We start from the raw sequence: 23,358 nt of genomic DNA on the forward strand, positions 1-23,358 counted from the left end.
GCTTAATGGAAACTGATTAGTAGCATATTCTGAGAGCAAACTGTTTTTGCATTGTTGGCAATATAATATGCCTTATTTTTATAAGCAGAAACACATGATTTTGTCTGGTGGCTCCAAAGCAGTATGGGAAGGCTGAGGGGTGTCTCGGGCAATAAGCAACCCCTGGCAAGCCAGGCAGCAGGAGACGGCAAGTGACAAGAAGCAAGCAGCTGCACCAACCCTCTCTCTGTCCCTATTTTGTCTGCCCAGGGTGGGACATCCATAAACCAAGGAAGGACTAAGCCAGAACCACTTGTGACTGGTTAGCTATCACACCTCCTTAATCCCAGCCTCACACACACTAGATCCAAACCCTATGCAAAGCCCCAGCTATGACTGCATGAGGCTTTGGGGGGACAACCAGACAGTAACAGTGAATCACACTACTTTGTACAATTAATATATAGTAATAATTAATTTTAAAATTGTTTGAAAATTGACCCATTACGAATATAATCTATTAGTTCTACTGAAGCCTTAGAAAAATGTAGGCTAGGATAGTTTCATTTTCTTGATTGTCAAGGAATGGAAAATATCCATTCCATTGTATCATGAGGTTCTGGGTCCTGAAGTGACCAACAACCTATGCCATGTGAGTCACTATAGTCATAAACATGAAGGAAAAATAAACCATTTTCTCCTGTAGAGAGTGTTTTTGTTTCTGAATTGACAAATCTGATTGGTATGAGCAACTATCTACTCTTCTTGCATCTGAAAAAAAAATCCCTGAACATATAAGATCTTTCTAAAAGACAAACTTGGGTAGTTCAATGATATGTACCTTTTTACACAGAACAGAATTTGTTGAGGAAGAGAAATGACTCAACCCTAACTGAATATATATCACTTAGCCCATGTGTGCATTTTAAAGTGTACCTTTTATATTGTATTCTATTCTGTATTTTTCCTGATTTGTTCAGTTATTAGTGTAACATAGTTTAACTGCATAAATATTTACTATCTTCATTTTCTATAATCTATTATTTAAATTATACATATATGCCAAAATTGCTATTTTGCTAAGTTGCCAAATCAATCAAATTATAAATAAATAGTTTCTTGGGACTTTTGTGTCATTTTCCACATATTTCCTTTACAGAGAATTAATTGATACACATTAAATACAACAAACTCATGATGTGAGAGCTATGAAATTTAATGTTATTGCAACATGGTTAAGACATGACAAACATTGCAACGTATTATTTTTAAAAAATCATCAGTTCAAAATAGTGCTGAGAGGATGTTCAAATTGAAGATTCATGTATCCCTAAGCAGAAAACTGTGTTCTAAAAGTTACATTTTTAGAACAAAATAAAAGGTTATTTCCAAAGGGAACAACTGAAATCTTGAAGAAAGAGACTAGAATTGAGGTTAATTGGCTGAGACGGTACATGCTGTTTCCCCAACGTGACTACCTTTCTTTCCTTTTCTTTTCACTGTCTACTTTTGAAAGTCCATCACTAAATTCAGTGTAGACTCACAAGTGTGCTCATAGGAAGGGAGGGCTGAGCAGGGATTTGGCAGCTTGAGGGATAGTACACACAACAGTATTTGCAATTCTTTACTAAGGAAGAGTTAGGAGAGATTTTGAAGGGACGATGTGATGATATTCTACTGCGAAAATTACACAGACGAATGACCAGAAGTCTTCATTGATTTTGACACAAGGAGGTCAGTATTACTTTAGGAATTCCAGTTGTGAACCAATAGCAAGAATGAAGTCTAAGGGCTGGGAAGGAAGGGTGTGGCAAGCAGGAATCACAGAACGCGCCTGCGAATGCTTCTGCAGGTGCTTGCTTAGGTGGAGTTACAGCAAAAATGCTACAGCCCAAGATTCTTGTGAAGAGGACATTATTAGCTGTTTGTATTTTAGTAACCACCGTTCTGGCAAGTGATTCTCAATTCCAGTCCTGAGTCCCTGTGATCTTAAGTCACAGGAATATACAACTCTTAAAATCCTCAATTTGATTAAATTCATTGAAGTTAAATCATGAAAATCACACATCAAAATTGAAAGTTATTACAGATTTTTTAAAAAAAATTTTTCCTTTTTATGAAACAGAATTCTGCAAAATAAGAAGCAGACCTAGAAGATTCTTTACTGTTTGGAATCATTTATAGAGATTTTATGTGTGCAGCTCTCCTAGCAGCCTAAGTCGCCTCTAAGCAGACGGCGCGGCTCCGTCTCATGTGGCTCTGCTTCGGCCCTGGCACTTAGTGGATTTTGTCCTCACAGTTGCAGGAGGCCAAGCAATTTTCTTTGACCATGTAATGATCACAGCTTAAGGAGCTTTTCAAACTTTCACAGTTGGAGTATCTGTCTTCATACTTGCACCCATTGGCTGAAATAAAAATAAAATAGTCACTGTGTTATCACTGTTCTCTGTAGCAGCCACAGTAACAGTGAATTCAGTGGGGCAGGCGGGCTGCTGAGCACACAGTTGGACATGGACAGACCACGATGGCAATTCCACATCTTGATCACCATGCGAGGCCCCTTAGGGGCTTCACTGTGTGACCTCGTGCTTCTTTTAAATTTGAATCGCTTGAAATGTTTTTAAGGGGATTTTTTTTTTTTTTTTACTTTTCTCTCACAAGTGGTGAGTAAAATTAAATGAATGTCTCCAGAAATGAGCTCTCTAAAATATTAGCCATTAATTGCATGCTTGTTTTAGTTAAAATTGAATTGAAATTAAAATTGTATCGCCTCATCAGTTAGACCCCAAGTGCCAGTGTGTCTGGGAGCTCCTCTCCAGGGCAAGAAAGCACGCAGCATTTCCATATCTATTCGGGGTTTGCGAAATGGCACTGTCCTGGAGTAGTGGCAGCCACGCAGTGACATGCATGCCGCAGCGGGCAGTCATGGGAGCCCAGGCCTCAGCATGGCACCAGCAGCTGAACATCACATACTCACTTTGGCTTAATTGCATTGTTGGCACTTTGCAGTACATAAGAATGTTTTAATTTGGATAGTTGGTCCCTGAAAGGTTCGCCATCTCTTCTCTGGAACCTAGACTTGATCCCATAAGGGGATCTCATGGGAAGAAAGGCTATGCTTGCACCCTGTACTCAGATGGTTCTCTCCTTCATCTTCTCAGCAACTGGGGCTAGAGGTGTGCACTGCCGTGCCAGGTCTGCCCTTTCTTTTTTCTTTTTCTTTCTTTTGTACCGGGGATTGAACTCAGGCTCTTGTGCTTTCCAGGCAAGCGCTTATTCTGCTGAGCCATCTCCCCAGCCCAACCAGCTCTGCCCTTTCTACTGGCACTTGTTGTCACAGGATCTTGTTATGACAAGTAACCAACAGTGAACACTTGCTGCCTTTGCTCTCAGACCTGTCTTCCTTTTTGCTCCTCTTGCTCTGAGGTAGTAGAGCTGTCCACTCACTTTTGAGTCCGTGTGTCCTACCTGGCTTTCATGTAATTGTGTCTTCCTACTACTTGAGGCTTCTCTGTAAAACACATTTCTGACCTCGCTGACTCTGTTTAAAATCTTTCCTCTGGCTATTCATCATGAATAGGATAGAGTCCAAAACTCCTTAGCCAAAGCATTCCTAAAAGCAGTGTACTCTTGGCTTTTCCTTCTTCAGTTAACTTAGAGCTTTGGTATACTTTATGTTCTTTTTTAGCAACATGTTAGTACCAAAGAATAAAGAATTTGATTGTGGAAAATTAGTACATAATTAAACATTCATCATTTTTAGCTGCACCATCCCTTCTACTCTCCTTACCTATCACCATCCTTGTCTCTAAAAGTACACTTTGTAGTTTCTGTCAGCTCACATCAATCAATCAATCAATCAATCAATCAATCAATCAATCATTGATTAATTAGGTTGCTTAATAGGAGAACATGTGATATGTAACATAAAGGCTTAAACACAAATGTTTTTTGCTCTTCTATCCATAACACTGGAAATGAGACATTACAAGCTCTTACTTTTTAGTTTTGTTAAACTATTTTGACATTTCTGTGCACTAATAATACAATATGAATTTAATTTTTGACTTTAAAAATTCATTTATCATTGCTAGTCATCAAAAGTCCACAGGGTTAATAAACTTGATAATTCTAATCACAGTATGGAGGAGCTGAGAAATTAGTTACAAATTTATTGCTATATTAAGAATTGCAGTATTTGACGTCTCTCTCTGCACCGGGCCATATTCTAACAGCTCAAACACTAAGAAAAGATTTTGTTTCATGTTTTAAAGCCACAAATTTTGATAGAATGGCATTGTCTTTGATAAGAAATGTTGTATTGAATTACAGTGAATTATTTCCCCAAAATATTTTCATAGATGCCATATGTAAATGACTCAGTAGCACCAAAAAACATAAATAAATTGTAGGTGTTTCTTTCTATTACACATGAAAACAGTATTGAACATACTAGAAATATAGGGAAGATGGTAAAATTTGTACAATCCTTAGGCTGCCATGTGTAGAATTTATCATTAGCTTGAGGATATCTTTTAAGTTATTCAAATTCAGAAATTTGTCTAATTCCTAAAATAGTTGGTCAAATTACTTCATCAACCGGAGGTTCACCCATTCCACTTACTGCACAGCCCGTCCTCGCAGTGGTCCGGGCAGCTGGCACAGGGGTCCCCGTTCTTGTAAGGGCTGTAGATTCTTGCCAGATTGTTACCACTGGAATTTGAAAGGGAGAATGTCAAATATATTATTGCCACATTTTCTGCACTAATGATTTCTATGTATCTATGTACCTATGTATGTATGTATGTATCTATCTATCTATCTCTATCTAAATTGCTTCAAATGATTAAAAAATCTAACATTCCTAGAGTGCTTAAATGACAACAGCAGATCAGAGAAAAATTCACAGGGTTAGTTCTTCGCTTACTTGTGACCTCAGAACTGGAGGGACAGAGAGGATAACCAGAGCCTCAGATGTCCACCACACATGTCAGGCTGGCTGACGCTCCTTGATTTCCCAGCAGACTTGGGCAAATTGCTAAGATGGCACACTGAAAAGTGCTTGCTAAGGACAACACAGATTCCCCGAAGAGAAAGGAAGTGGTTCCAGATGACAGAGATACATAGAAAAAATAATTAAATGTTTACTACATGCTTCATTTAAATTTTAATTTTGGAATTAAAAATGAAAGCAAATTCTGTAAGATGAAACAGTGTGAGTAAACTTTCATGAAAGTTGGGCTTCTAAATAAGACTGACAACCCTTCAAGTGATTTTGGTATGTATTTTAGAAAAGGGGTTTGGTTAGATAGGTTTGGGAATATCTAAAGGTGCTCTGTGTGTGTGTGTGTGTGTGTGTGTGTGTGTGTGTGTGTGTGTATTGATTTTTATGCTTGGTTAGTCTTTCTTCCTTTTTAGTATATTTAGTACAGGGTCTACAGAGTCTCACTACACAAACTGGACTCATAGTGATCTTCTTATTTCCAGCCTCTCAAGTGCTGAGATTACAGGCATGCGCCACCATGCCCAGTCTCAATTGCCATCTCAGTGTGCCCCTGAGGATGGAGCTGGCACAGCATGCCAGGGATCAAGCCCTGGTCCCTGTATCTGCCTAAGCAGGCTCTTCAATGCACTGAGCTATCTGGCTGGCCCTTGTGATTTTTGTGTTATAAAAAGGGAAATATTATTTGAAAAGTGGAAAGGGTTTTATTAACAGTAGTCAGCACACTGATTTTTCAGTGCCCCACTGTACTTCTTTATGATTAGCGCATCACTGCTTATTTATCATCTGAATATGCAAGACAGTCAAATTCTTTTTTAAAATGTATTTTGTACAGGGTCTCACTATGTAGATTGGACTCGTAGCGATCCTTCTGTTTTCAGCCTCCCAAGTGCTGGGATTACAGGTATGCACCACCAAACCCAGTCTCAATAGCTGTCTCAGCGCACCCCAGGGGCAGGGCTGGCACAGCTTGTGGTACCAGGGATAAAATCTTGGTCCCTGCACACTGCCTGAGCAGGCACTTTAGCCAACTGAGCTATCCGGCAGGCCCTAAGAGAGTGAAATTCTTGATTCTACCAAGTTGGACAAATGCCCAAGGCAATACAGGCATATTTTCTCCACAAAGGCTGTGTGAGCAACTCTAAAAACTATGATTTAGATAAATAAGTGTTGCAGAAGTTCTCTCGCTGGTGTTTTGTCTTTACTTTGACTCTACTTCAGACAGCAAGCTCCAGATGTACTCAGTTTTCAAGGCATTCAAGTCATTCTGTTAGTGTCCAAGAGGACTTGCTGGAAAATGACTTTAAAGGTCATACTTTTTATTAAAAACTCCAAATCAGGGGCCAGGAAGATAGCTCAGTAGATTAAGCACTTGCTTGGCAAGTGCAAAGGCCTGAGTTCAATCCCCGGATCCGAAAAAAGAAAATTAAAAACTCCACATCAACTGGATTATCTATAATCCAAAAGTAGATCATATTAAGACCCTTGGTTTGGTGAGATCTCCTGCCTCTACCAGTAAAAACATTCGCGTATGAGAAAGAAATTAAAAAGCAGGTCAATTAATGCAGCTTCATGACATCATAGAATATTGTATAGGAAATTTCAAACATGCTTTGGGGAAGGTCTGAGTTTTTGTCTATAAATCATGATCTTAATTGGTTTCTTCAGAGAATTTTACAGTAAATTGTGAGAGACATAGGAGGCTGTAAATTGCAAGATTTAATCACTTCTTGGGGGTTGAGGTAACAATATAAGCAAGAGCACGAACATTAGATCACTAAGTTAAGACATTGCTCCTTCGCATTCACCTTTACGCTGGTCCAACCACATTTCACTTCCTAGTGTGTGGACTTAGACCACTAAATACAGAAACCTGCACACCGCGTGGAGCTCACAGGGGAACTGAGTCCACATCACAGCACTTGGGCAGGAAAACAAACCATTTAGCCAAAAGGAAAGCACTTCTGAAAATAACCTTGCAACTGAGCAGCTCAGCTTTCTAACAATTTGACCAAGTATGCCTACACTTTAGGAAACTTTTCTAAACATTAATTTCTTTCTCTTCTAAACATACTTTGTAGAGACAGGGCGTGGTGGAGCATGCCTGCAATCCCAGCTCTTGGGAGGCTGTAAACAGGCGGATCACTACGAGTCTCATCTAGTAGTCAGACCCTGAACACCCTGTAAACCTTGCCCTAAAAAAAAAAAAGTAATTAATATACTTTGTAGACTTTTTTTTTACATGGTGATTGAGCGTTGTTAGCCTGGATTTAGCGTTACTGGCAGTGACTTCTACGTGTGTACTTACGCGGGACAGTACTGGCAAACCATGAAGTACTTTAAGCCTGGTTGGTTGGGACAATAGGCAGCTGCGCAGCCCACCTGGAAGGAGGTGTGCCAGACAACCTGGGCGTCCATGGGGGAAGACGAAGAGTATAAGGGAGGGGAGCGGAACAAGGAACATTAGAAGGTCTGTTTCTGCATACAGCTTACATAGAAATTACTGAATCAAATGAAAAATATTTTAAAATACTACATTATTCTGTACATTCACTATTTTAATGTTTTAGATTATTAGAAAAGTACAGAATGTAAGATATTGATAATTACATGGTATTAAAAATAATAGCCCAAATTCCCACCAGCTGTCAAGGCTATATACACAGAGGATTTTCCTTCGATTTCACAATCAAGTTTGGAATCAGTTCACATTTGGATGGGCGTTTCTCTTGGGTTGTGTGGAGTAGGGGATATTTTATTTATTTATTTTACCTGTGTATAGTGTCCAACTACGTCAGTGGGTGACAGCGGACCTTTACCAAACTGAAAGTTCTTGCTCTCGTCGTACCAGTGTTGGATCGCTGCTGACCATGAAGAGGGAGCGCTGGACATGTACAGATTCTCGCCACAGTTTACAGCTGCAAGGCAACAGCCACCATGAGCAACTCAGCAGTGGGACACGCACACGCACGCACGCGCATGCACAAGCTAGGCAGAGTACCTGCTCTTCAAACTCAGCGTCCCCAGCTGCGGGATGTCGGGTCACCCCTTGGGAGGGGCTTCAGATCCTGACCATTTTGTGGGCCGCAGAGCCAGTCGTGCCCAGGGCACGTGGCGTGGCCCAACGGGCAAAACTTTCGGGAGATGAAGAAGCCTCCTTTCTTTCGTGTCCGCTCTCCTGGGACTCAGTCATTTACACATTAAATTCTTCACATACGTTGTATGTGCCTCATATGTACCCAGCTTCCTATTTTTGTAAACTACTAGCTCATCTAATTTTTCTGCTTTTCTAAACTATACTCAGGAGAGCTATTTATATATAAAATCTGAATTAATAGTAAAATTTATTATTTTCTATAAACTTTGAAAACAATCCTTCCAGTGAGTCCCTAAAATCATCAAGCATGACCCAACACCAGAAGAAAGAGTATTTTTAAAGTTTATAATGGTCTCCTTAATCAGAGGGCTAAAGGTCAATATCTGCTCAAAATGAACAAAAAAAAAAAGTATCTTGCAGCACAAAATTATCCTAATATTTTTGAAAGTGTGAAAATATTATTTTTATTTGGATATTTTAAATGTAATGTCTACATCCTTCTTTTTTTTTCCCTCCAGTACTGGGGTTCGAACTCAGGACCTTGCACTTGCCAGGCAGGCACTTATTCTACCGAACAATCTCTCCGGTCCTTGTCTACATATTTCTTAAAGAAAGAATAAACTACTCTGTTTTATAAACATGTATATGCACTTTAAAAGGAAAGGCAAAGAACTAAGATTACTTTTACAGTACTGAGATTTTGAATACCAATTCTTACAGTCTTCTCCTAATTGCAGACACCCATCTTTATTATTTCATTATAATTTTTTTATTAAAAATATAAATAAGGAAGACCTGCTTTCAAAACAGGTCAGTTATTTATTACTTTTGAGTTACAATTGACTCTATGTCATCAAAATTAAAAAGGAATTTAAGGTAAACGTTAATTTTACTGTTTTTGAGAAAATTCAGGACCATTGTGTTTTATAAAACCAAAATTAGTTTTTAAACACCAACAGACTACCTAATAGCACAAAATGGTTATTGGATCAGAAGTCAGAGTTCCTAATTTTTTTAAAAGCCTGCATGTGATCCGAATTGCCAGTCATTTCCTTCCAGATAGATTGTTTTCTAGTCTTTAGAGATAGATAGCAATGGTTCAACCTGCTTCAGTCTTGAGCTGCTTGGCAGGCAAAAAGGTGGCACTGCACGACACAGAGTTTGCAGAACAGAAAACAATGAATCCAGGGTGGTGATTCTCAGAAGGACTGTATCTCTTCCTTCAGAGCTATTTAACTGGAAAAGGCAACCTTGAAGGCAATATCCATGTACAAAGTTTGGATGTTTGTCGGTTTACGTACTGGTCTGTCGTTCCTCTTTAAGGCTGTGCTTGTACTGGCACTGGTCCGCCCAGGTCCGGGCATTGTCCGCTGCTGCGCTGTTCCACTCCTGGGAGAAGAAAAGAAGAAAAGACGTTCACTCATTGGTCAAAAATCAGAGCACACAATATGTCCTCAGATTGATTGGTGTGTGTCTATCTCTATTACATTTCTGTGAAAGAAGGTTAAATATTTCATAGTTTCTCTTATGTGAGAAAGCTCAGGTGTAAATAACTTAAACAGCAAAATAAAAGATAGATGATAAGAAATGGAGGTCACTGAAAAGCTGGGATGGGAATCTAATGGACAGCCGGGAGAGGGGTAAGGAGGATTAAGGCTCAACACTGAGCCCAATGCTGATGCCCCATTGTGTTTTATGAGTGTCACAAACGTATGTCGATCAAAAATAAATAAAATACACTTTCTGCAAAGGTACTTTCCAAATTTTAAATCAAAAGCAATATATATATATATATTATACGCTAATCCCAGGTAACTAAAAATTCCAAGATGGTGATGGCCCAATTATTTTAATGGCACACGAGGCACAACTAATGATTTGTAGTAATTGTCCTAGTCTAAATACTGTACCGCCGGTCCCCCGCCCTTACCCAGTATGTTTAGGAGATGGGCGGCCATTGGGGGTGGAAGCAGAAACCTGCACCAACATGCACACCAGGCAGCGCTGCCCATAGAAAGCACCTTCCCACCCTACATTAGGAGATAAAAGATGAAAAGAAAAATGCAAAGACTTTTTTCATGGGATGCCTAACGACCTCCGAGTTCTGTTGCCATAACTTAAACAGTCCATTAAACTCGACAAGTTGCTCAAGCGTTATGAAGAGAAGTTAAGAAATTTTGCCCTGACTAGTACACAAATCAAATGCAAAAAACAAGGCAGAACGACTTAGGCAAAACTAAGCAGTCCCTGGCCGCTGCCCGCTCTCGGCACCCCTCTCAGTGGCTCCAGCTCCTTCCCTCCTTTATGGCCTCTCACCATCTTGACCATGTCGCTGGCGCTCGGGGAGACTGCTCTCCTCAGTTCGTTGTGCTTATTTACAATCTCCTCTTGGACTTGTGGTAGGGCAGTGGAAAGATCCTTAAATGATGGATCCTAAGGAGAAACAAAATAAGATTTTCTTTTAGTATATTTGAAAATTACAAAATTAAAGGCAAGTCTTTGATCTTTCAAAAGAACAAAGGTCATTTTGAACAAATGTTTCGTTCAAACCAGTATTATTTGATGCATGTTGCCAGTGATCCAAAGAAAAACTTATGACTTTTAAACAGAAAAGAAGCAGACTAAAGCTTTGAGAATAGGTATGTAATTAATCACAGGGAAAACTAAACTCTACTCTTAGGCCACAAATGCCACTTTTGTTTTCAGAGAAGTACTATTATGCTTTTTCTGGAAGAACTATGTGAGTGGTAACACATTATAATGACGAAGGTACACAAAGGAACTAGTTAGAGAGTCACATTCAATTAGGTGACCACGAGGAACTGCTAAGATCAGGCACATCCTGTACTGTAGGCTTGCGTGGGGTCATTCTTCTGCGAAGAAATCTGATATCTAGAGAAGGGATGCTTAGTTCCAGTGCTGGTATATAGTCCATAGCCTACTACAAGAGTGGTATGCCGTAGGTTATAGCAGATTTTATAGAATCATTTAAAGAACAGCTTTTATAGTCATTTAAAGAACAGCTTTACTATTTAAAAAAATTCCCTAACACAAATTGAAGGAGTCATTAAACTAATGGACTCTTGATGATTGTATCTTTTTATAAAGAGAATGGTGACAGATAAGTTATTAATTCAGACGGTAATAGTTGAGCTTATGCTTTTGTGCTTGTGTTGCCCTGGAGAGTTAAACTGGGCCATCCATACTGTTGGCACAAGAGAAATAAAGGACTGTGTTTATTATGTGCATATACATGCACAAACTCCATATAAAAATGTAAACATCCTATGCTGTAAACATGTACAAAAAAGGAAGAGGGTTATTAGATCTTCTATCTAGTAGGAAGGGGATTGCTGTGTAATATCTAGTAATGTCCCCAAAGTCCGATGGACTCACATACAGATGGCTCTTTGGACACATGACTGGTTTGCAAGTATTTGGTACTAGGTCATGTGTGACGTTGGAGTAGTCCACTGATGGGTTTGTCATGGGGTGTGAGGTTGGGAGCTGAAGGCCAGTGGGGCGGCCTGGGGAACAGCACATCCGGGAAATGGATGCATCCCTCTGTCTGCCTGATGCCCACTGCTGTGTCCTCCCCTGCCATGCCCCTCTGCCACGCTGCCTTGGAACAACCAACTATGGATTGAAACTTCTGTAACTATAACTTAAACCATTAATCCCTTTAACTTTGGACATTGGGTGATTTGCCCCAGCAAGAGAAAGTAACTAAGACAAGAATCAAAAGATGGGTAGAGGGGAAAGGAGAGAAGGGGAAAGCGACAAGAAAAGAATAAAGGATATGAGCCAACCTCCCACAAGGAATGTAAATGTTATGTACTACACACGTGACTGATAAACTAAAAAAAAACAATAAAATATCAACTAAAGAGATGAGACCATTTTATTGATTTCAAATTACAAAATATGCAGCTTTATAGGAGGAAAAAAGGATTTTACACTTTACGTGTTGGCTGGCCAGACTCTTGTAAAATTTGTCTAATAACAAGGGAAAGTTTTTTGCCCCTCCCACCTTCCTAAGTTTCCTCCAGGCCTGTAATATGATACTCAGTGATCTGACTGTATTGTTTTGCCTTAGCTACCCTATGCCAATGTCTTGTTCCTGTTTTCAGGTTCCTGAGAACAAGGATGGTGAGCAAATGTCTGATACCATTAGATCTAGCACAAGAGGCAGGAAAAAATGCAGCTGCTGACCTTCAGAAGTGACTGATACTTACAGTTCACAAAAGCTAAAAGAACATAGCCAGGTATTTCTGACTGGCTCACAAACCCACTTCAGTTAGTTTTATTTCAAAACCCAGTTCTTATCTGATTTTTGGTTTGTAGATAAAAATTCTGAAGAACAGGTATATTTATTTCGTTTTTAAAATGAACATCAATAAATCTTTTAATACATGACAAGAAATACTAGAAGCGTTGAAAATAAAATACTGTGTATTTGTTAAAGAGTTATATAATTCTGCATTATATAGTAGTGTATACGTTAAAGAGTTTATACTGGACAGGTACATGACATTAGCAATCACAATTGCATATAACAAAACTGATGGAAGAGATTCTATGTAACATAGAAGCAGAGGTCATTTGGAGATGTTCAAGATCAGTAAAAGCTTCAAAAATGTGATTGTAGATCTCTCTGGTATTCAACTTTTAATGCATTTATAGACAAGCATTTGAAAAGAAAACAAATTACATGAATGAAACCCTAATTGGGGAATCAGTAGTCTGCAGGTTGATAATTTGATCGTGGTGGCGTAATGACCATTTTTCTGTAGATAAATGAAATTTTAACAATGCGTTGCAATTTTCTACCACAAGGAAGCAAACCTAGTGTGTGTTAAAGCCTAAAGCAGAGCGAGCGAACCGAGAACAATGACCTGAATTTCTGACATTCGAAGTTCTCTGGACAGAGGAGTCTCACCTCCCTTGCGTACCTGCACACCCTATTTTTGAAAAGGATGATTAACCCTGTTTCTACAATTATTTCAGGAAAATGCCTAGTAGAAATAATGGGGGAGTGATCAAGGTATCTACTCAATAATTTTAGTAAATTTTCACTTAAAAACAGGTATAATTGTTTTCTTATGCTATCTGTAAAAATTCGACATAGCAATGTCTGTGAAGAAGTCATAGTAATTTGAAGTTATATATAAATAACTATTAATTTTGCTGTTAATTTTATGTATCAGGTCTACATGAATTAAGTAAAGCCAAGGCAGCTCTTGGGGGAGGGGAAACCATCAGAGCTTCAGTCTCATAGTCTTATGTCATCTCATTAAATCACAGTCCACCCACCACCTGCAATTCCAACTTTAAGGTGACCAACTTAGAAAGCATAAATAGCTCAATTTAATGTGCATTATTTAGCCAGCATTTCCAAAATGCTGTCTCATCATCAGCAAATTGAGGTTATTATGAGATATTCTATCTCCTTTTGCGGGGTCTATCTTTGAAACCTTCCGTCATTTTAGGTGCACAGCATGTTGAGGTACATAACCGCGTATCCAGTGGTCTGTACACTCCATGGCGAGGGCTACCATGCTGGTCACCACACTGTGAACCTGTGTCAGCTGCCTGGACCTTCCCTTGAGCACTTCATGATGGAGCAGACATGCCAGCCCTTTGCACTGCCCACAACTGATTTTTTGAGCTTGCCCTCTCTGATGGCTGCCTGAGATGTTCGAAAAGATTTTCACCTTTCACCTTACCACATTTCCATTTGCAGGCAAAGACAGAAGCAGCACAGCAACCAGGAACGGGGGCACTGGGAACAAGGCCATTGCTGGGAAAACAAAAGACAGGGAACAAAGGCCGGTATTAAAATGTGTAATCCATAGGGGCAGGGGACGAAGGAGCTCCATTCTCCAGATCCATTCGTGATGTGAGGAGAGAACTGCCACAGGGAACACAGGATGAGGATGGGCTGGAGGGAAAGAACAACCAACGGAAGTGCTGTACTTGACAGAAGCTCGAAGCACGCCTCTTGGTGGTGGGCCATGTGCCTTTTCCTTCCTGAGCCACACTCTGGTCGTGCAGCTGCTCTTTGGTACTCTTGTATGTATTTGGATGAATCCTCGGAGAAAGTATTTGATGGTCAATGGAATCATAAGGAAGGGGCCCACATCCGATAGAATTAGTGTCTTTATGGATGACATCAGAATGCCCCCCACACACACAGGTAAAGGGAAGAGACCACATGAGGACAGCATAAAGGTGACTATCTGCACACCAGTGAGAAATCCCTCCCTGGGAAATAATCAAAACTCAGTCCTGAAAATCTAGTCTTCACAATTGTCAGAAAAAAAAAAGTTTTTTCTTATTCAACCATTTCAACCATGTGTTGTTATATCAACTATCTAATCTAATAAACATTCTCCTCTTTGGTACTTGAAACCTAGGTTATCTTGAGTCAGTTCGGTGAGATATGACAGGTTGAAGTCTAGAGCAGCAGGTTCCGCCGTGTTCTGGCAGGTGGGCCAGAGCCTGGCAGTGCAGGAGTCTGCTGCAGCTGAGGCTACCCAGCACCCAGGTGTCACCCAGCTGTGCTCTTCTCATTTGCTATATGCCAACAACTCTATGAATGAGAGATGCTGTGCTATATTTAAGGAAGCATCAAAAGCTGTTTTACTGCAAGGTGATAGTGACTGCTTTAGGGCACAGGGAAGGCTAGAAATAACACATTTTCGTTCTACTGGAGAAGAGTCATAGAAAGAAGACCTCATCTCTTCCTCTTAGAAAACTAATGAACCAGAAAGCTAGGCATAGGATGAAAAAGACTAAGGAGAAATTCAAAAGAAAGAGCTTATCTTCATGATGAGATGCATCATTTTATCTAATTTCAAAAATAGGGCAACACTGTAATACAGTGGTTCACAAAGGAAAAAAGCTTTATGAGAAGAAACTGACTCTCGCAATGGATCCTGACTTAGCCAAGCCATGTATTTCTGTTATTTTTTGCACCATGGTGAACTTATAGTTCACGTATTTTATGACCTCCTGATGGTTTCATTGCTATTTAGCCAATTGTTGGGAATGGACTTGGGTTTCTTTTAACCTCAGTATTCATTTCCTGATAATTACATCATACTAATTCTTTTGATCATATTAGTTCTTAGAATAGATAATAGCTATCCCCTTTGACAACATGTCTACCTTAGTAATAGGCTAATTCCAACATTTGTCCCTGGATAAATGTATTTAAAGTCTACACCATAAACTTTTCATTGTACTGAGTTTTTTTGTATTGAAGCACAGTTCATTGTTTCTATCCATCTGTTCGTATGCATTTGGCTTTTATCTCATAACTATACTGTAAGTTACAAAAATGCATTGTGGTTAGGGAGTAACCATTTGTATGAGCCAACTGGTCAACTTGCAGAGACCTTTTGTACATCTCCAAAGGATTCACTCTTTATCCTCGTTCTCTTGGGCAGTCAAATCTGCTCGAAATAGCTTCCTATAGGTCTCTTGGTCAGTTTGATAGCAAAAGAAAAACAGGTTCTCCTTTTGTTTTTAAGTCAGAGACAATGAGGCAAGTGTTGTTCTTGCCTTTTACTGTTTTGACTATGCTGCATGGGACCATGTTTTGCATACTCCATCCATGACAGCTTTTTAGTCACCGCTGAGCACGAGCAAGTGAGCAGGACACAGCTCCTCCTCCAGGACCCTGCACTCATGGGGAAGCCTGTCACTCCCACGCCAAGGCCTGAGCTGTGGAACTCTTCCCACATGTGCAAAAGTAGGTGATCAAGCTGTATTTTTCTTTACCCTGACCCGTTGTAGTGGTTTTTTGAGAAAGACGGTGAGAAATCTAAACTGCTTGCGGCTGAGGAGGTAAACATTTCAACTGTGGTGGATCAGACAAAGATTCATCAACATCATCAGAGCCTTCAGCTCATCCCACCTAAAGGCTTCCTACGGCCTGCTGTAAGCAGGGAGTTTACATCTGGGGAGCAACTCTGAAGGCTTTGGAAAGAACTGGGAAAAACAACCATCCCTAACTGATGCTGTCATTCACCGGTCTTGATGCAATTTCTAAATTTGCGCAGTTATACATTTCTTTTGCTGTTTCTGAGGAACAAATTGTGCCTGAATTTACATTCATTTATTGTAAAAGACTTATTTTGTTATAGGCAAATAATTTTGCTTTCCACTCTTCCTTCTGTATTTTTCCTTCTTTAAAGACCCCAGTAATTTTAGTATATGAGCAGAAAAAAAGCAAATGCAGAAATATCAAAGATTTGCAATTTCTGATCCTTAGGGTTTGCTGCTATTTAATTATGAATCTATCTATAGTAGAGCAGACCTGGGTTTCTAAAATACAAATAAATGTTCATTAAAGTACAAGATGTACTACTTACTGATGTTAAGACAACTACTGTTGAAGCATTTTTTTTAAAAAACAAAAAGTTTTCTCACTTGTTATCATTATGTATTAAGTAACAAGAAAATTTTGTTTAGTTGATAAAAGAATTAATCAAAGTACACATTTAAAAAGTTAACTTTTGGGAGCTGGAGATGGTTCAGTAGAATAAGCGCTTCCCTGGCAAGTGCTAGGAACTGAGTTCAATCCCCAGTTTCATAAAATAATAAAATAAAATAAAATAAAATAAAATAAAATAAAATAAAATAAAAATAAATAAATAAAAAGTTAGCTTTTAACAGATCACTGAATCAAGACTTTTTGCGCCAACTCAGAATTAATTTCAGAGGAATTATAAAAAATGAAATGGAAACAAGTAGCAAAAAGTAACCAGAAAATTGCATGGTCTTTGCTATGGGTATGTGTGTCTCTCTTTGTGTACCGGTGTACGACTATGTGTGTGCCTTGCTAACTTTCTTGTCCCTGGGATACAGCAGGTGACATCCGCCATCCAGAGAAGAGAGGAGGAGAGGTTTCCTTCAGTTTTCAGAGCATAAGTGTCGGTCTGTGTTCATCAGGCCTAAACACAGGAAGGCAAGGCAGAAGTGCCAGGATGGAGGAGAGAGCCTCACCTCACGGTGGCCAGAAGCAAACAGAAGAGTGAGGAGCCAGTACAGAAGATGCACTCCCTGGCCTCACCCCGGAAGCCTGCCCCTCCGACAGGCACCCCCTCCTGACGGCAGGTGGGCTACGAAGACCCCACCATCCCGTCCTCTTCCCACATCCCTGCTTAAGAGCGCAGGAGGCTCTTGGGAGCTTCTAGATACAAACCTTAACAACATGCGGAGGGGCTGGTGTGAAGATGCAATGAAAATAGTAACGTGTAATTCTTGCGCCTACCTCAAGACAATCATTTCCTTTTTATTTATAGAAAAATTCTGCAGCAACAGCACAGACGCTAGCCCTGACGCTAAATGTCAGGATGATAACATCCAGGAAACATACAAACCACTGTGCATGAAGAACTAAAGAAAATCAAGATTAAAAAGGTCACCAACTCGAAGAAATAAAGATATGTGTAGCAAGACTCCCCAGGGCTATGCGGTTGTAGCTATTCCTTGTCTGCACCCAAACTTGAGGGTCACGCAATTCAAAGAATCCGTGGACTTGCTGTTGATATTTAGTATACTATTTCTACCAAATGAAAGATTTTTTATTTTGGCCTTTTTTATTTTTAAGCTATATGTAGGGATTGTATTCAATAATGTTTTTGTTGCCTGATTTCTTTATTAATATTAAAAATAATTGACCATCATGTTTTATCATTCTGAAATATGCTTGCAACCTTGGTATGACTCATAGATTATGCTTTTACCCTGTGTTTGAAATTAGAACTTTTTTTTTTTGGTTAGGAATTTTGCTTCTCATTTATCAAATGGGTCCATTATTCTGAATAGAGTAAGATAATTAATTTGGTGTCAATAAGCTACTGAATATACAGAACAAGTAAACGGTTATTAAAAAACTCTAGGCACACCCCATTTAATGTGGTATTGAGAATATAAAGAATAATAGTAATACTTAACATGCTTCTGAGCAACGCTAATAAAGTCTTGAAAGAGCAAAGAATATATGTGACATTGGTAAGTCTTGTCCCTGAAAAGGTAAAATGGTATTTTTTAAAAATATGGTCCACTGTCTAGAGAACACACTATGATCAACAAATTTGCTGTGCCAACTGTTGTCTAATTGTGGAGGAATTAAGCAGAAAATAAGATTTGAATAACACCACACATAATGAAGTGTTGCACAAACAATAGAAAGCAAAAACACCTTTTTTGAGAAAATTTAAAATACTCTACTAAGCTGGCCAAATGGCTCAGAGAATTAAAGCACCTGCAAGCAGGCGCAGGGGCCAGGGGTTCAATCCCCAGGCCTGCCATGCCAGCCCTGCCCCAAGGGCTCACTAAGATGGCAATTGAGACTAGGGGTGGTGGCACGCGCCTGTAATCCCAGCTCTTGGGGGCTGTAAACAGGCGGATCACTATGAGTCCAATCTAGTAGTGAGACCCTGAACACCATGTAGACCTTTCCCTAAAATACAAAAATAAAATAAAATACTCCGCAAGCTAATAAAAAGGACTTTGGTAAACTAAATTTTTACATTCTTAATTGATAGTGTACTAACATAATAATCTTAATGAAACTAACTTGCAGTTACCGTTTGAATAAAAACTAAGGTTAGTTTTGGAATAAGCAAGTCTTCAAGCCTGTGTTAGCACAGGCCTGTCACAGCAGCTCTCTGGGAGGCCGAGACAGGAGGATTGCAGATTGGAGACCACCACGGAGAACTTAGTTGGTCAGCAAGGCTCCGTCTCAAAATGACAGAACAATGAAAGGCAGGTAGCTCAGTGAGAAGGCTCTGGGACAGATCCACAGTGCTCGAGAAAGGAACCCTGAATAAGTCTCAAGAGCAGAGCGTCACTGCCGCACCTTGCCAGGGCTTTTCACAGTGGTCACTCAGAGATGCCAACGCTCTGGTGGTGAAAATGACATTAATGTCATTGTAGGAACAGAACTTAAGAATGGCCTAATGGAGGTGGTTGGGATGGGTCAGTGACAGAGCAAACAAGGCGGCATTAAAAACTGGGGGAAGGACAAATTACATGGCATATGGTGTTGGGAAACCTGACTCCTTCTAGGGAGTCATGAAAAATCAATTAATTAAAAAATTTAAAATTATAATAAAATAATAGGACATTAAAATTTTGTCCTTTGAACCATTGTCTTTAAAGGTAGATGTATATGGATTCAATTTATAAATAAATAAAATAATTTATATGCAACTTTTCATGGCCATATCCCTCTACCACAATTTAGCTCTACGCACTAAGGAATGTATGGTGATTTTGTATTGCGCCAGGCACTGTGTCACTCTCTATGGACTTATTTGTAAGTCTAGTCAGCACCACGGTAGACGCTGTTACTCAGTACTGTGATTTACCAATGGCAATCCTAGGATGACAGAATTAATAGCGAAAAATTGTAAACCTCCAAGTAGCAGAACCATCTGATCAGTCCAGCCAGATTGGTTTCAAAACCCTCATTGCTATAATGAGCAGCACAGGAAAATGTTAAAGGCTTCTGCAGATCAGAAGATGTCACTAAAAACACCAGCGCACGTGTGTGGAATGCGTGCGGTGTGTCTGTGGATACCTTCACAGGCAGGCCTTAGCACAGACAGGCGTCAAAACCAGCGTTCCCTAACTTCAAATCTAATATTAAATCCTCTTTCTGATCACTTTCATCTCAGCAGGAACCTATGATGCAGGAAGCACTCATGCAAGTAAACAATTTGCAAACCTGCTGGACCCCACATGTGAGATACTGGGGGAGCTACCCAAAGAAACCGAGCTCCCTTGGAAGTTCTCGAGAAGCACCTCTTTCCTTTTCAAGAATGAAAACCTTCCTAGTTCCTTGAATCCATTAAACAGTATTTCTGGTTTTCTTAGCTGTATGTGATTTACACTGCTTGAAAATTATCTGCGCTCCAACCAGGGCCTCCAGTTCGCCCCACAGCGCAGTATTAGCAAGTAGCTCACAGGCTTTAAATGCTCCATCAACTTAACAGCCTTTGATCTGCCTTCAGAAGTTTCACCACACGGCCAGACATCCTAGGCTATGTCTTAACTAGCAGAGACTGACGGGCTCTGGCAAAGTCTGAGTAGTGGGCCGGGGAGATGACTCAGTAGAATAAGTGCTTCCCTGGCAAGCGCAGGGTCCTGAGTTCAATTCCTGGTTCCGGAAAAAAAAAATCTGAGTAGTCCTGGAGCTCGTGGATGGCCCCTGAGCAGAGAGGGGAAAAGTGGGAATAATTTAGAAGCACAATCTTCCCTGGTGCGGAATATGACTCCTCTCCTGTTGTCCTAAAGTAGTTCCGTTGTATCCAAATATTCTCCAGAATTGGTTTTTATTTGCCATAATATACAAAGTTTTCTGTGGAAATTGTTTCATATATATATATAATATATTACATATATATTATATTTAAATTACCTCCAGAAAATGGGGAAACCTAAGAACACTGGAATTCGACTAGAAAACTTATAAAGTCTTTCTTTCTTTTTCAATTTATATACATTTCATGGGATAAATTCTGTTACATCTTGGTGATCATTAACAAAATATTTTTATCTCAAAGACGCTGCTATAACTTTGATGTGACCAATTTAAAGCTATTAGCAAGGATGATTTGTCATGTTTAATCTAATATTGTCTGTATTAAGGCATCATTAGATGTGTTATGAGTAGTAAAATTTATTTCTCAATAAAAGCAGTTTTTAATTTTTCTATTAACAGCAATTGTAATAATATAATTAATCTATATACTATAACAAAGGATTCTAATATAATCTTTTATGCATGAAAATTAATTATATTGTTGCTTATAGAATGAACAAGTTATACTTCATTATCAAATTGGATAAAGAGATTTTTCAAAAAATGTAGCTACTAACATACTACTTTCTTAGCTGAAAATAAAGTTTATTAAGATAGTCTCAGCATACATCATCAATAGAGTTGTGGAAAGCAGGTCTCTCTGCATTGAATGTACCATTTTGCACCATCCAGTTATAAATGTACTAACACAACAAAACGCTCATCCTGAAGTAGAGGAGCTACCGCTTACCTCTGTTGGTTCTTGCAGCAGGAGGAGGTGTTTGCTTCATCCGCTGGAAGAAGGAAGGTGGACAGAGAAAGAAGGTCAGAGCCTTATATATATTCCTCCTATTTCCTGTTCAGCCAAGTCTGGTTGTTCAAGTAAATCCCGGCTAACTATGTCTGAATCAGGAGTTGTCATACGAATGGTCTCAAGTTTCATTGCTTGTCTAACTGAAATCTTGCCATTATTTAATTACTAGCCACATAGCTAATAAAATTACACTGCTATAATTTTTTTCCTATTGCATATTTGTTCTCTGGAGCTCTACTACTGTTAAAATTGATCTATAGTTTTACCAATAAATATTGTGAAAATTCTTAGCTTAAATTACTCTTAATATAGCTATAGAACCCTTGGACTGCCTCTGTGGTAACAAAGCTGGGAGAGCTGGGTATTTTGGAGCACACTTGCAATTCCAGTACTTTTGGGTTTTGGGACAGAGGACATAAATTGGAGCCTATCTTGTGCGATTTAGAGAGCCCTTGTCTCAAAACAAAAAATAAAAAAAGGCTGGACATGTAATTTAGAGCAAAGGCCCAGATCTGTTGATATCTGTGACAGAAGTGTATTATAGCTTATGCCTTTTCAACAGGAATAGCTTTAATTTTAACTTTAATAAAGTAAGTGTGATGCAACAATGTGACACACATCAACCGCCTGCTGTGTGCTAAGAATTTTGAAGCCTTAGATCCTTTCCAGTCTGTGTGCTCCCTTCCTTAGTGTCCACTCAGACCAGCCCCTGACGCTAGCCAGGTATGGGACTCAATACATCAGGATTCTGTGTGGTGCAGATACCCTAGGAGGAATACCATCGATCTCTATGACAAATATGTGCTAGCGGAAAAAAAAAAAGTTAAAAATGTAGGGGACTGCACTTGAAGTTATGGGAGACGATTTGATTAACTAACCAGAACTACTTCTGGGAGAAACATCTATGAGAAGTGCCTTGAAAGTGGTATATATAAAGGAAACACATATTTTGACTTATTATTCACACTTACTAATTTTTCTCTAATTTTGTATCTTATGATGACTAAGTGCCCCATGGTGTTTTGCTCATCCAATGTTAGCATGTTTACTGGTAAACTAAATGCAGGCATGCTGCGTCACGGAATGCTATATTCATCAGCAAACAACAAAATGAACTTAATCTTTTAAAGTGACTGTTTCTAGTCACTTTTGCTCCTGCATTACCTACTAGCCTTTCTTCTTTTTCTGTACTAACACATTCTGTAATCATTCTTCGCAACTTCCTAACCTTCATTTCCCAATTTTAGATGTGAGCGTCTTCCTGTTGTTCCTTAGTTGGGTAACTTAACTCCTTGATAAAAGGGCAAATAGACTGTTGGCATAAACTATAACCGGTCCAGCTAATTATCTAATGAAGTTTTAAATCAGTCTGTTCATGTGCTTTGCCATTAATCACTGCATCATGTCCAAGAATGGAAGTTTCTTTTCTGAGTCCTTAAAATATTCTTAAGGTAGGTGTGTTGGCATGCACCTGCATCCCCAGCTTTTAGAGGTGGGGCCGGTAAGCCCCAGAAAGTCTGAGCCACCTTGAGCTACACAGTGAATGCAAGGCCAGCATGAACTAGAGAAGGAGATATCGTGTCAGAGAGGGAGAAAGAGAGAATGGGAGAGAGACAGAGACAGAGGCAGAGGCAGACAGAGAGAAATATTCTTATATTCCTTGGTTTTGGTTACTATAATTTAACCAAAATATCTACAATCAGAACAAATAAACCATGTTTTCTGACACACAGTAGCATTTAGATAGTGCCTTTTTGGCTTTATTTTATTTATTTATTTATTTATTTTTGCTGACCACCAAAAACTGATTAGTTAGTGAAAGTATAACTGGGCTTCTCTTTCTTTTTTTTTTAAACATTTATTTATTTATCATTTAATTTCTTGACTTTTGCGGAACCGGGGATTGAACTCAGACCCTTGGGCTTGCTAGGGAAGCACTTATTCCACTGAGCCATCTCCCCAGCTCATAGGCTTCTCTTAAAGCTAGTCTCTCTTGGCCTTGCTTCCTTACTTTTCAGTTACCAAGCTGTAGTTTACTGATTGAGAGTGCAGTTTTTGGAATATATTTGGTATGCAAAATCTTCAGTGTGCTTCAGCTTTCTCTCCTGCAGAAGATGAATTTGTAGTTCACAGCTTTGCTTCAGAGG

The 23,358-nt window shown here is 39.3% G+C and overlaps 1 protein-coding gene across 1 annotated transcript; it reads right to left on the reverse strand.

The window, feature by feature from the left end:
• Window positions 1-1,171: 1,171 nt before the first annotated feature.
• LOC101578326 (cysteine-rich secretory protein 3-like) lies at window positions 1,172-21,233 on the reverse strand. Its single transcript, XM_004628275.3, has 8 exons — window positions 21,149-21,233; window positions 13,805-13,878; window positions 10,395-10,511; window positions 9,380-9,467; window positions 7,754-7,899; window positions 7,290-7,387; window positions 4,604-4,692; window positions 1,172-2,384 (listed from the first exon to the last, which is right to left on the reverse strand). The coding sequence occupies exons 1-8, from the start codon at window positions 21,186-21,188 to the stop codon at window positions 2,257-2,259; spliced, it is 780 nt and encodes a 259-aa protein (XP_004628332.2). The 5' UTR covers window positions 21,189-21,233; the 3' UTR covers window positions 1,172-2,256.
• Between the last annotated feature and the right edge of the window lie 2,125 nt (window positions 21,234-23,358).

The sequence above is a fragment of the Octodon degus genome, unplaced genomic scaffold (assembly GCF_000260255.1).
Source record: "Octodon degus isolate 3935 unplaced genomic scaffold, OctDeg1.0 scaffold00022, whole genome shotgun sequence".
Classification (NCBI taxonomy): Eukaryota; Metazoa; Chordata; class Mammalia; order Rodentia; family Octodontidae; genus Octodon; species Octodon degus.

Coding starts and splice junctions, on each gene's coding strand:
- LOC101578326 (XM_004628275.3), bottom strand. CDS start 21,188: ATGAAGCAAACACCTCCTCCTGCTGCAAGAACCAACAGAG. Junction 10,512..13,804: donor TGCCTGCAAATGGAAATGTG/GTAAGGTGAAAG, acceptor GTTTCTCCTTAG/GATCCATCATTTAAGGATCT. Junction 2,385..4,603: donor CTGCGAGGACGGGCTGTGCA/GTAAGTGGAATG, acceptor TTTTTATTTCAG/CCAATGGGTGCAAGTATGAA.